Raw genomic sequence first — 14472 nt, forward strand, 5'->3', positions numbered from 1 at the left:
TTTTTTCCCTCCCATTATTTTCTTCACTATGGGTGCTCAGCTGCTTAAACATCTGCAGCTACCACTGTAAATTCACCTGCACAACCCCAGTCTTCCAGCACAAGAGTTGCCTTGGCCTCTTGATGGCACTGCTGAAGTCATGTTTTGTGCTGATCTGTTGGCTTATCAAGACATGCAGTTGATCCTACGCTGGGAGCACAATGAGCTACTCTTCTGCACTTCCCATTCTGTTTTTCCCAGACTCACACTGGTGGAGCAGCCAGCACTCCGTGTATCTCCTGGTGCAGACCAGCTCAATCCAACCAAGAATTTAAGCTCTCGCTGGGACCAGCGTGAGAGCAAAGCTATCTGACCTGTTCCAGTATGTTTCAGTGACTGTTTTTTGTTGTTGTAATATGCCTCCCTGATTCCAGTTTGCATTTCCACGCTGCATAGTAAACTGTCTTGTGTAACAACTCCCAGCGGTGCAAAGACGTTGGCATATGCCAGCACAGTGTCACTGTAGCATCACTACAGCTGGAGATTTTCTGTGCATTTTATGTGGTTCAAAGAGAATGCACACAAGAAAATGGAAAATAGTCTGTACGAAAATGACTCTGATAACAGTTGACAAGAAGTATTTTAGATGGTGCAGTGTACACAGCCAGGCTACGTCATGGAAGACGCAAAGTGCGTGTGAGCTGCTCAGTGGGTGACCAACAGAGGTATAGGACCATCACAGAATGGAAGAATCATAGAATCACAGAATGGCCTGGGCTGAAAGGACCACAATGATCATCTAGGTTCAAGCCCCCTGCTATGTGCAGGGTCACCAACCAGCAGCCCAGGCTGCCCAGAGCCACATCCAGCCTGGCCTTGAATGCCTGCAGGCATGGGGCATCCACAGCCTCCTTGGGCAACCTGTTCCAGTGCCTCACCACCCTCTGAGTGAAAAACTTCCCCCTGATATCCAACCCAAACCTCTTCTGTCTCAGTTTTAAACCATTCCCCCTTGTCCTATCACTATCCATCTTTTAAACAGCCATTCCCCCTCCTTTTTATATGCTCTCTTCAAGTACTGGAAGGATCCCCTATTCCAACCCTCCTGAAGTAGGTTCCCTACAATGGGTTGCACAGGAAAGTTGGGCTTGAATATCTCCAGAGAGGAAGGCTCCTCCATCTCTCCGGGCAGCTTGTTCCAGGGCTCTGACACCCTCAAAGTTAAGATTCTTAACTTGAATTGGTGAATGTATAGGGGATACAGTACAGCCATGTGCCAAATGTCAATATCAAACCACACCGTGACAGTATGGCTTCCTGCAACACAATGACAGTGATCTCCAAGCTTTCATTCTATCTGAAATCAATTCATGAACCCAAGCTCAAAATCTAAATTCACTCAGAATGTCATGCAAAGGCCCAGTGTTCTCATATAAATCTTGCTCCAGGCCCTCAGCGTATCCTGCCTACTTCATAAGCACAATTCAATAGCTGTAGAACTGCAGTATCGTGTATAACTAACTTCCAGAGAGTCTGTCACTTGCAACTCTGTCTTTAAAAACATATTTTACAGCTCAACATCCTTGACTTCCAGGAACTCATGAATAGAGAAGATATATTGTTCTTGGTAACCAAATAATATCATTAAAACCATTATGAGTCCTGCAAAAATTATTCCTGTCCACCTAATTTAATCATGTAACAATGACTATTATTAACTTGTCTTTTGCTGCTGCCATTTGAGATTATGGCCTTGGATGCATGGGTAGCTATTATGTGATTCAGTTATTGTAAATGTGCATTGCTCTTAAGTGCTCGAGTGCTTATCCTTCCGTTACCTGCCTGAATTTACTCATTCCAGGACTGTGTGATGAAACTGAGATGAAAATGAGCAGTTCAGGGAACCGCAGGAAGATTAACGCCTGTCCTTGTTGCATGGATTAGTGTCTGATGACTGCATTCTCATGTCCAGATGTGCAAGATATCCTGTAGAACCTTTTCTTACGATTCACAGTGATGTCACACTGTGCAGATTCACTGGGGTCCTTAGAAGGTTTGAGTTCCTCAGCATCTTGTTCACCCTCATTTGGCTATGAGAAATACTACATTTCTGAAGCTGTAAGCTCCAGCCGACTTTAGATCAATATCCTCAACTCTGCATCCCAAGTCTTCGTTTGCAAGGAAGAGAAAATAAATCCCCGTGTGCTCCTCAGATCTTGACCATATGTTCCCTGACTTCATTGTAAACATAAGGCATTTTGAGAAGTCATTCCCTACCGGTGTGATGGCACGACCTCCCCCTCCACACACAGCTTACTGTAAAGGGCCTCATTTCCTTAGGAAAATCACTACTATGAAAACAATAATCAATCCTCTGCCTCTCTCCTTCTTTGGTAATGAAGAAACAACATATTTTTTTCCTGATCACGGGTTTGAACTGAAATGGCCAAATCCATTGGAACAGAAAAATACATTTTAAAAGTTAACAAAGAACATAGATCATAATCTACCCTTTGGATTAAATTACTGTGAGGACAGTATGAACAGAATTTGTTGCTTGAAGGTAAAGCCCATCCAAAGAGCAAGACTGGACCTGAGCTGTGTCTGTAAGGTGACGGCTGAAGGTGCCAAGAACACCTCCACCCTTCTCATTTCTAGGCTACAATGGTATTTCTCCTCTGTGCTACAGGAACAAATAACAATAGTTTCTCAGACAGTGGGAAATGTTGGTATTTCTGGTGTCAAAAGTGAAAAACAGGAAACATTATCAGCCCTCTTTTCTAATGGAATGGTCTGTAGAGGAGCATCCTGTGTGAGCGTGCACGTTACTCCTTCTGCCTCCTCCCAGGCATAACTTTTGAAACCTTTGGCCAATTCCAACCTGACAGAGGCACAACACTATGAATTCCGTGCTACTTTGATGAAAACCAACAGCTGAGAGGAAGAAAGAGACTTTAGCAGTCTCCCACCCATCCTTCCTCCCAGTTCTCACATCCCCATGGATAAAATCATGCACTTTGAGTTTGAGTTGGAAGGGACCTTTAAAGGCCAGCTAGTCCAACCCCCTGCAATGAACAGGGACACCTACAGCCTGGTGTCCCCTGCAAAACCTATAGAAAAGCAGACATCTCTGTTCAGGTATTCATTTTTTAATCTGGTTTACATGAGAAGGTGGGATTGAGGATGACAGACTCTGCTCTGAGTGTAGGTACTCATGCAAAAGCAGCTCAGGTGTCAGCCAGTGAGATATGTAACTGCATTGTCCCAACTTCTTGAGACATCACATGGCCTCACTGTCTCTTGGAAGAAAGATGCTCCATCTATTGTGCTGATAACACCTCAGGGAAGTTATTGATGTTACTGTAAAAAATGGCAAGACCGACTCCAATCAGTGCTCGTTAATGAGGTCAGCCAGAGGAAATCCCTTTTGATGGGTGACTTGATCTCTGATTTGAGTCCAATCACGCCACTGGCACTTGCTGTGAGGTATAGCATAATCTAGACTTCAGGGCAACATATCTGAGAGCTGAGATAATTTCCATGCTGGGTGGAAACTATTTTCACAGTGGAATGCTTGCATTTCATTCATTCTGGGTTGGTGGATATCCCCTCACCAGGGTGAAACACAGAATCATTAAGATTGGAAAAGACCTCCAAGATCATGAAGCCCAACACCAACCTGTCCCCGCTAAACCGCATCCCTCCGTGCCACATCTCCATGGTTCTGGAACACCTCCAGGGATGATGACTCCACCACCACCCTGGGCAGCTGTGCCAGTGCCTGATTACTCTTTTGGATAAGTTTTTCCTAATATGTGGAAGTGTAGAGTCAGGGCACGATGCCTAGCAAGTGATGGGTCAGACTGTGCTGCAAATTGCCATGAAAAGGAGCCACCTGCAGAAAGCCAGGGCTGCATCCTTCTGATCTCCCACTGCAGCAGCTGTATGAGTTGTTTTCAGAGCTTATCATAGGTACCACTATGTAAACTGGAGTTTGTTCTATAAGGACAGACATGTCATCTTCAGAACAAGATACAAATGGTGAGCTTAAAGTAACCCCACAGCAAGCGTGGAGGATTGAAAAACAAAATGGCAAATAACTTCATGCCTAGAGAAAGGCTCCAGCAAGAGGAAAAGCACTGAGAGCTGTTACTGAATAGATCAAAATGAAAGGACGGAATAAAATTACTGCTGTGATAAAGCTCATAGCTTTGCAAATTTAAAGATGTTTTTCACTTTTTTTTTTTCTTCAGACTCTGAATATGGAAGAAGTGATCATGGAATGGTTATGGTTATAAGGGACCTAAAAGCTTCCGAACCCCATGCCATGGGTTGGGTGCCACCCACCAGATCAGGCTGCCCAGGGCCCCATCCAGCCTAGACTTGAACACCTCTGGGGATCAAACACAAAAGAACAAAATTAAGTATCACCTACTCTCATTTGTTTATGTGCTCAAAGATGTATATATATATACTTTTCCTTCCTCAGAAGTTTGGGTTAAAGCCTCAAATCTACCTGAGATATGAAATCTCATAATACCAACTAGCTGGTAATTTATTTATTTATTTTTTTTCTCCTCCCCAAAGATACCTTGTCACTTTCTACCTTTGTTATCAGGACCCTAGTAATGTAACATAAAATATAAAGCAAAGTGCTCTGCCACCAGGACAAGCAATTACTTTGAAGAACTATCAGAAATGCCGGATTGTGTCAGGAATCCTAATTAGTGCCCATAAAAGCACACCTGGAGCACAGCAGTAAGAAAGCAGGGGAACAAATAAGAATCAAAAGTAAGATTAGTGCTATGCTTGTCTGTTACAACAGTTTCTCCAAGTTTCACAATTATCTAGATCTGCCCTTTCCTGCCTAGGAAAGGGCAACCTATTTCCCCAGCTGAACCAGGTTCCCCATCAGGCTGCCCAGCATCACCTGTGCAACCCCAGCACTAAGTGTGTCTTCAAAACTTTGAAGAATTCCAGAAAACAACAGTTTATTCTTCATTACTATTCCTGCCACGAGCAGATGACCGAATTGCACATCTATAACTACCTCTCATTGACATGTTGTCCCCACTGGGGAGAAAGAGTATCTAAAACACCAGAACAGCAGCATAAGAATCCCCATATGAGCCAGACCTTGGCTGATAGACCCCAGGGCTTTAACCCAGTGAGCTGAGGAGAGCCCCAAAGTGCAAACGAGCTTATAGGAAACAGCTGAGAGTTAAGGCTGGGGTGGGTAGGGAGGTTGGCTTCCTTCTCACCCTCATTAGAGGATCTGGTCTCCCCCTAGGGTGCCCTCTTTTTGTTCCTGGGCTGAAGAGGAGCTGTTCCTTTAGGGCTTGTGGTAGGGGTGATGAATGGAGCTAACTCCTGTAAGAGTCAACGATAAGGAGGGAGAAGGGCAGAGTGGTGCCCTCCATCCCCTGCATCCTGGGAAGATGAAAGATGAGTCAAAGAAGGCTCCAGACAATGGGAATGTGCTTGCTATTCAGGCTGGTAAGTCATGAATTTCTTTCTGCTTTCTCTTTATGTGTTAGGGAGGATGATTGAAGTGAAGCGAGCCAGTGTATGTTGTGGAGAGAGTAATATGGTTTTGTATGGAGAAAAGCAAGTAAAGCAGAGAGCTGTCTGAGATCTGGATTAAGAGAGGGGGCCGTTTGAAAAGTCTTCTGTTGTGGAACTGATATTTATTTACTTTATTTTCTTTAAGTGAAAATAGAAAATAACTTATGTTGTAAGTTCTAGATAGTAGAAAGTATAAACCCCAGCTTGGATAGTGGGAAAGCCAAGGTTGTAATTCTTGTCCTTGAAACAGTGCTATATTTAAGAGGAATAGCAACTATTGCAGATGGATGTGAGAAAGGAATTTCCTTGCTGCTGTTCATAGAAGCTTCTTGTGCCTCCTGTGGTAATGCAAGCTCAATGGCAGAGTAATATATAATCTAAATGAATTAATGCTGTGAGTTTTGTTGCTCTGGAGAAGTGTGTGAATAGGAGATGAGACAACTATAATACCTAGGAATTTTTTTTTTTATTCCTGGCAATCTCTGAGCTGTAAGGGGATAAATAAACTACAGGGAGCTGTGAATGCTTGGTCAGGAGGAGCAAAGCTGTGGGCTGTGTAATGTTGTGTTGGGCAACCAAATCCAACTTTTTCTTCGGGACAAGTGTGGGGGGAACACCTGTACACCATTCCTTCATCCACTCTGCACGCAACCTTTAGGCCATGCATGTTACATCTGGCTTTAAACGAATGCTGTTGGGGCAATAGGAATGCTTCTCCAGTTGCCCCAGAGGTGATGGTGGTCTTGTGTTTGCTGTTGTTCCATCTGGATGTGCCTCGATGGGTCAAAATGACTCCTGAAAGGGAGGGATGTAGAAATTCGTGTTTAAGCAACATGGAGGAAATTGAATGTCTGATCCATTTTTCAACCAAGGCATTAAGTCTGAACTAGAGTCAGATGTGAAGAGCTGAAGAAGAAAATATTATTGGGCAGGAAATGAGATATGTAGGAAAATCTCCTCCAACTGCTGAGGCTACTGATGCTGTGAGGAAGCAAAAGCAGCCTTTTGGGTGGGAAATACCTCTTCTGAGATGTTTTCCTGCATGTTGTAATTGTACAGTAACTGTCCTCCCACCAAGGGGTGAGGTGCTGCTGTCTTGGTAATGGAGCTGGATTAGCAATGGGCTTTGCCCTGTGCTTAGCTCTCGTGGCAACATATCTTTCTCTTTCTGCTGCTCAGGACTTGATTTGAGGACAGCTGCCTTGAAAAGCAACCCTTAAGCTGTTCCGGGGTCCCATGTTCTCGCTGGGGAAAGGCTACAGAGCAGCCAGTTGTCCTTCTCACAGGAACTGTAAATCTTCTCTGTCCAGCCCTGGGAGAAAATACGAAACTAAACTTCCCTGCAGTTTAATCTTCAAAGCAATAACCCAACTGAATACTGAATTTACTGAATAGCTGTGAGATATGGCACTGACCTAGAATATTAACTTGTCTCCTGCCCTGCAGTGAATGAGAGCTACGGTTCAAAAGCCACTGGCCCCTGTTATCTCTTGCAATGGATGTTCCCTGTGATGAATGTCTCCTGTGATGCCATGTGCTGTCCCCACTGATCAAGTGGTGGCTGAGTCACATGGCAATCGCTAGGAGAGGCTCTGGGAAGCAGGGCAGAGATTTCTTTCATAAGTTGATTGGTTGTCATAGGAAAACCCCTTGTGGGGAAGTGGTGGTTGGGAATCTTCTAATTAAGTGTGTCTAGTTGGGCTCCTCTTCCTGAGAAGGCAGGAAGGGTATTCAAACTTGTGTGGTTTTTTTTCTTTTTTTCCCCCAAAGGGCTCAAAGTGTGGTTATATTTTTGGGGCAGTTTTTTGGTGGTGGTGGTGATTGTTCTTGATTATTTTTCAAGAGGAATGTTGAAAATTAAAATAATCCCTGCCTACCCAATGGGATAAGGTTTGTGCATCGTCTGCTTGGTCTGAGTGTGCCAGTCCTGTTTTCCTGGTTGCTCTGTCCATGAAAAACACACTCCAAATGCTCTGATGCTTAACCTGCCAACCAGTCTTAACTGTATTTGTCAGAAGTAGATGTCTCAAAAGCATTTGTGTTTTTATATCCAGTAAGAGAAATCCTTAATCTCCAAGGCTAAAGCTTTCTGTGAAACTTCTCAGCCAAGAGGGGAAATCAGAGCTGGCTCCTTGATTTCTTTCCCATTTGCACCCTCCCTTTGGAACAACTGTGAGTGGGTGCTGTGAGACCCTTAATCTGCACTGCCATGCAACCAGACCTTCATCCCAGGGATGAATCCCAAAGACTGCTCCTAGTTGGTGCCTTAGATGATGAGCAGCAACTGCCAAAAGCTCCTACTTCATGCAAATGCTTGTGCAGCTGACTTGGTTAAAGCCTTGCTCAGAGAGAACTGAAGTCAAGATCTTCTCCAGTCCTGTAACTTGCTGGTATTGATGTAGAACTGACTCTTCAGGTTTTGCACTCCCAGAAGAGAACAGGGTGAAAAGCAGGTGAGGTAGTGTGTAAAGTAATTACCCCAGCTGTAAGCTTATGGCAGGACTTGAGGTAAGGGTCATGCTGACATAGTCACACAAAACATGTGAATGTAGGAGACCCTGAGGCTCTAGATCTCATATGGGCTGAAATCTCAGGGGCTTATCTGGGTCAAGATGGAGGATGACATGATCACGAGATCATAGAGAGATGGTTCTTGAGGGAGAAACAAGCCACATACTAAGGTTGTTACTAAGAGAAATGAGTCCAGTTGCCCTCACTCATGTTAGTTTTTTTTTTTTTTGGTCGGTTTTCTTGGAAGGAAGGTTGCTGTGTCATAGGTTGTTGCAACTGGCACCTGCTGACCTCTGCCAATGTACTGAGTAGAGATGGACTCAGCACCCAGTGCATGTAGAAGAGCAATGTGGGTGTGGGAGCCTCCAGCCACACCTGGTGTTGCAGACGAGATGATGTATGCTGTTGGGAATTGGATCTGCCCCCATGTAAATGCTATGGGTAGGGCAGCTCAAAGAGTCTACTGAGGCTTGGGGGGAGTCCTTTGCATGTCTACCCTAAGCCCTGGTGAGGGGCTGAGTCATTCTCATGTCTGGGGCCATCTGATCTTTGTGTGGCTCCTTCTGAAAAGTTCTGTGCAGTTGGAACAAATGGATGTATGTTCCCAGGAAAAAGAAATGACATCAGCCATTCCCAAAAATGGAATTGAGGCCAAAGCCTCCAGATGTCACGCAATGCTTTTCTTTTCTTTTTTTTTTATCTCCATTTGACTATAGGAGCGTTTCCTTAACAATCCGCAGCTAATGAATAGAACAGAATGAAGAAATCTGCACTGGGTTTTAAAGAAATGAATGCGTTTTTAAAAACGTAATCCATGTTGACATGGGTGTGTTAGGGCTTGTGGCTGTATGCATCCAGGCAAGGGGTATATTAATAACACATGGTGGCTACGAGTGGTGCCTGTAAGACCAATCTAAAATAGCCTATAGGTATCCAGCCTTCAACATCCCTTCTCAGCATGTGCAGCATATGTCTGTGGATGGCAGCAATCCTCCTGCAGGCAGTACTTGTGCTTCCTTGCTCTTCCAGTGGCCAGGCCATGTGTGTCTAAGGCAGTAAGCTGAAGGACTGGTCAGGATCCACTGCTCCTGCTGTGAGAACATCTTGATTGCTGACTTCCTCATGCTAATCGAATCAGGCTTGTTGCTTAATTTAATTGAAACAAAAAGGGATCTGATATGTGGCATCTGTCAGCAACCTCAGAAGGAGGTAGGGATGTGATTCATGTGGTAGGCAAGAGCATTTGAAGTATTTCCTAGAATGATATATTTCATGGGAAATGCCTTCAATTAGATCTGGGTATTTCCACACTTCCTTTGCCAGACTGGGAGCGGGTAGCTCAGCTTGATGCCAGTAAGGAATATCTCTTTTGTGAAATTAATAAATTACCTGGCCAGGCCTTCTGTGTTCACAATTGGTTTCATGGTATCTTCTTTAAAACACAACAATACGCTTATAATTTGTAATGAAAACTAATTGCTATGGCTCACAGCATGGGGCTGCTGCGTCCATGTTTTTGAGTCAAAGAGGATGAAGGACAATTTTTCTTCTTTCCCATCCTGAGTACTGGATGTAATGAGAATGGATGAAACAGGAAGGCTGAAAGTTGTGGATCTTAGGTGTTGGGGAAAACTCTTCACTGAGAGGATGGTGAAGCCTTGGCATGGGCCATCCAGAGCAGTTATGGGTGGGCCATCCTTAGAAATGTCCGTGGATGGAACCCTGGGCAGCCTGATCTGATGGGGGGTGAAACCAGCCTGTGGTTGAGTCTGGATGGACTTCAAGGTCCCTTCCAACCCAACCATTCTATGATTCTAACTTCAATATCCTGATAGTGATTTCTCACTGGTGAACGTTGCTGAGGATCCAACCTCTGCCAGTTGAGCGTGTTGCTGACAGCCAGTTCTGATTGCCTTCCAGGTTGTGTTGCAAGATAGAAGAAAGGGAAGGCTTTGTCTGATGACTTCTCCTATACTGATTTAAGCTATCAAAGGGAGAACTGCAGATAGCCACTGTGGCACCTGAGTAATAGGGAGTCCTGATGGGACAGCTCTGTTTTGATTCTTCCAGGAGCCTATTGCAGCTTTATAGCTCAGATTGCCCACTGTTTGCTGTCAGTTGTGTGCTGGAACAATGCATAAACTCATCATTGTTAGAACTGAAATGCAGGCTGACTGGTTGGGAGCTCTTTTTTTTTTTTCCTCTCAGCCATGTAAATGTTTTATGAAGTGAGCATGAAGTCAATAAACGCTTCCTGTTTAACATCTGCCTTGTGAGAGATGCTGTACAAAACCACCAGATCTCTCACCCAGCACACGACTTATTGCTGGTTCCCCACTAAGCACCATATCAAAACTCATCAAGTAGGAAAATATACTCCAAACTTAAAGAGAAAATAAACTCGTGCCTTCCTCTTAATGATGCTGCACGGATTATACAGCAATGCAGCATATTGAAATTATTCTGAAATTGGATTTTGGAGCCAGCTGAGTTGCATATCCTGATGGAAAGGCTCCTGGGGAAAGCTGGTCTGCACCTAGCATGGAGAGCAGGCACCCAGCTTGTTTCTTTTCTTGCTGCTTTTCAGCGTGACAAATGAAATTTGAATAATTGCTATGTAAACTGAGAGCAGTTGTTGAATCTGAGAGGGCTGAAAAACATGTGCTTCTCAGCTTTGTTTTCTCTGTTGCTGCTGTTGATTCACGTCAACAGTGGCTGAAGTCTTAATACTGTGGAGTACAGCAAGCATTTCTACTTTGAAACTAAAAGGTATGCTGATTCGTTTTCCAAGGTTTTATGGAATTGCAATTAGTGTAGTCAAATTGGGTAGGGGCTTGTGGTTTGCAAATGGTATCAGTACTGCCAGATCCTGTCTGCAGTTGGGCAAGGCCATGGATCAGAGGATGGGTGCAAAGATGTTTGACAGGACGTGGGGAAATGTTTTCAAACTAAGAGAGGGCAGATTTAGATTGGGTATAGGGAAGCTTTTTTACAAAAAGGGCAGTGAGGCACTGGCAGAAGTTTCTTAGCGAGGCGGTGGGTGCCCTGTGGAGACACCCAAGGTCAGGCTGGATGGGAGCTTTGAGCACTGTGAGTGTCCCTGTTCATTGCTGGGCAGTTGGATCAGGTGGCCTTTAAGGGTCCCTTCCAACACAAATGCTGCGTAAGTGATGTATGGATGCAGCTCCTGACCTTGACTCTCCCATTCCTTCTGTGAGCTGTTGGCATGTATGTCCAGCAGGTAGTGGATTTGTTTGGTCTACTTGCTTCCCTTGGCTTCTTAAGGTAGCTGGGAGATGATTTAGTATTTATATTAATCTGTATTATATTACCTTTTATATATTCTACGTTTGTTTCTTGTTTCCAGATGTCAGCGATGCTTTCCTTTTAGTTGGGGGCAGTGGACCTTGTGGGAGAGATATTACACCTTTGCTTTGCTCAGTCATGTGAAACATCACCTAAAAGGGGCAGCTGTGAAGCAGGAAAGGCAGGATGACGACTTAATTAAGGGAAACATTATTGTTTTATTTTATTTCTTAATGACTCTGAAACTGTGCATGTGCCTGTATCCTAAGAAAATGGTGATGACCTTCAAGGTGTCTGGGATGTTTTTGGTCAGTGCAGCTGCTGTCATCTTGCTCTCGTGCTCTTGTTCTAGGCTGGGCTGCTGAAGCATTGTTGCTTGAGAAGTCTTGCTGGGCAAACCCTGGTTTTCTTATGGTTTTGATTTGCTCTTCTGTTGGATAACTGCATTGAATGTGACTTGCAGGGGAACCTCTTCTCATCCCCAGTGATTGCTCTGATGGAATGTTACAGGTGATGACCTCAACTTTGCCCCATGTGGGAAAGGTGAAGTCAATCTCAACAAGTAGCTTCTAAAGCAGATGAATTTTTATTGTTGTGAGGACCCTCTGTACTGCTGTAGTTAAAATTAAGGGTTAGACTTAAAAAAAAAAAAAAAAAAAAAAAAAAACCACCTTCTGAAAATACTGCATTTTGCATAGAGAACTACACTTTGAATAGACAGCAACAGCACTCAGGGATGGAGCAATCAGGGCACAGCTTTGTCTGCATGACTGCTTGCTGCCTAGTGCAGATCTGAACTTGACTTGGGTTGGGCTCTCTTGGTTCAGAGGATATCTGCTGAACAGCCTCTCAAATAGTTGGAGACAGACTCCTATCTCTGCAGAGCACATAGGAAGGCTGGAGATGAGTGGTGCTGACAGCACCCCAGCCTTTGCCAGGAGAGTGATGTGCAGTCGTGGTGAGTCTGAAGATAGAATCTGATCCCCATTTGGATGTGGTGAGGTCACGTTGAAATGAGAACAGGAATCTGTTGACAACAGAGCCACTGTTTCACAACCCCCATCTCATCTGAAGGACGGGTGATCACACCAGGACATGTGATGCTGGAGCCTGAAAGAAGCCTCGCTTGCTCCTGAGTGGCTCCCAGTCTTGCTGCAGATGCAATCTGGTAGAAATGGCTTGCATGGCTGTGGGTAAATATCTCTTGGTTCCATTCCCACCTAGAGGAGGGACCAAGCCGGTGTGTTTAATGCTTCATCTGTCTGTGCAGCCTGTTCCCTGATGCCTGTAGGTGATAAGATCAGATAGGTAGGCTCCAGAAACCCTACAGCATGTCCTGGCTAGCTGCTCTCACTGGCATCTAGCTTGCAAACTGCAAGCTCTGAACCAATGCTCAGGGGACCAGTTGAGTGTGGCTCCAGGACAGCAAGCAAGCCACAGTCTAGCCTTGGTTAACACTTTTCTGTTTCATGTCTGTGTTTACAGCAGCCCCTAATTGTGTGGCTGTTTGTTATCTTTGATCTGCAGTTGTGACACTCCCAGTGTGACCATGCACATCTCCAGAGGTCAGTTCTTGTTCATTTCTTGCCTCAGAAGGCTGCAGGAAACTCCACTGACTTTTTTTGTCTGAGGTTGGATGATGCTGTTACCTTGTCTACTGCTCTTGAACTCGGTGTCTTCCCCATCTTGTAGGGACTCGGTGACATGGAGGTCACACAAAGAGGTGGTTCAGTGGAAAGCACGAGGTTGTGTGTAGCTCTCGCTTTGAAAGATATCTTGCTTGGGGCTCTACTTTAATTTTCTTGCATGTTAAAAGCCTTGAGGTGAGGCTGTGGGCTCTTGGTGCAAAAATGTGGTCATAGTAGAAGTGAAAAAGTGGGAGATTCCTTTTGGTGAGTGCAGTACAGCGAGGGAATGTGCTCTGATCTGTTTGCATGACCCATCTCGAATTGAAGTTCTCAGTTGAGAAAATGCCACTGCTTAAAATCTGTTTCCTCGTTGAATGGTGCTTACCTTTCCCTAAAATTTATTATCCTAAGCAGAAAGTTCCACATTCCTATTGATGGTGACAAGACCCAGGAAAGTGATTGAATTTCTCTGCTGTCACTGTTGCTTACTGGAGACTTGCATCTTGTAGTGCAACATGTAGATGGAAAATTTGCAATTCAGAGTGCAGAATTAGATTTAACAAAAAAAAGCCACAGCCTCGACATGTTCTCTGTAAGTGAACTGGGTTTTCTCCCCCTTGCTATCTTGGAGGATTGTGCTTTGTCTCTCTCTGATAGCAATCTCTTGGCAGGGAAGGCAGGCTGGTCTTTGATTTTTGGCTATGTTTAGAAACTTGAATTCTGTGAAGAATGCTTGTGATCTGCAGCTGTCAGAAAGGCCACTGGCTCCAAGTCTGAGCCCTCAGAGCAGAGGAGCTGCTATGGGAAGGTGCATGCAAGCTGCTTTGTTTGCAGCTCTCTAAAGGGAAAGGGCAGGAGAACTGTGCTGAAGGCTGTGGGAGGCTTTGCACAAGCAGACCTCTGCACAAGCAACAGATTCAGAGACTTTGATGAAGAAAACTCGCACAGTTCTCTCATTCCATTATCACCACCTACCCCCAGGACAATGTTGATGCCAAGGGGAGCAAGTTTGTGAGGTCTTCTCTTTGGCCATCTTGCAACTGAAAGTCAAAAACCCTTAGGCAATGTTTTTTGTGGCCTTGTTCTGCCTAGAAATACCTGCCTTGAGGTCAGTCCAGGTAAACTTTCAAGCCTGTTTTTTTTTTTTTTTTTTTTTTTTTAAATTATCCCTCTGGAAGATAAGCTGTTTGGTCTCCTTCTGTGGCATGAGTCACCAGCAGCAAGAATGGCAAAAGAGAAGTTTCCTACAGCTTAATTATTGTTGATTTGTGAAGGATTGAGAAGTCTGGAGCGGAACTGTCCTTGACCTATGTGGCTGCTGTACTGAGTGGGAAGGGACTTAACTTTTTTCAATTTCTTGAGCAAAAGATAAGAAGACTTCCATTACTATTAATTCTAGAATAGGGCTGGAAGCCTTCAGTCCAACCTCTCACTCTAAGCAGAGTGATCTTTAGAGCTAGTGCAGGTTTTTAACAGCTCTGTC

The 14472-nt window shown here is 44.5% G+C and overlaps 1 protein-coding gene across 2 annotated transcripts in view; it reads left to right on the forward strand.

Annotated features, from left to right (window-relative positions):
* The first annotated feature begins 5239 nt into the window (after positions 1-5239).
* Positions 5240-14472, forward strand: part of SLC4A11 (solute carrier family 4 member 11) — a 134319-nt gene continuing 125086 nt past the window's right edge. For both annotated transcript variants that reach the window (XM_052681838.1, XM_052681839.1), the window contains exon 1: positions 5240-5475. In XM_052681838.1, coding sequence (XP_052537798.1) covers positions 5337-5475 — 139 coding nt within the window. In that variant the 5' untranslated portion in view covers positions 5240-5336. The remainder of the gene's footprint in view (positions 5476-14472) is intronic.

Source organism: Tympanuchus pallidicinctus, unplaced genomic scaffold, assembly GCF_026119805.1.
Source record: "Tympanuchus pallidicinctus isolate F22 unplaced genomic scaffold, pur_lepc_1.0 scaffold2, whole genome shotgun sequence".
NCBI lineage: Eukaryota > Metazoa > Chordata > Aves > Galliformes > Phasianidae > Tympanuchus > Tympanuchus pallidicinctus.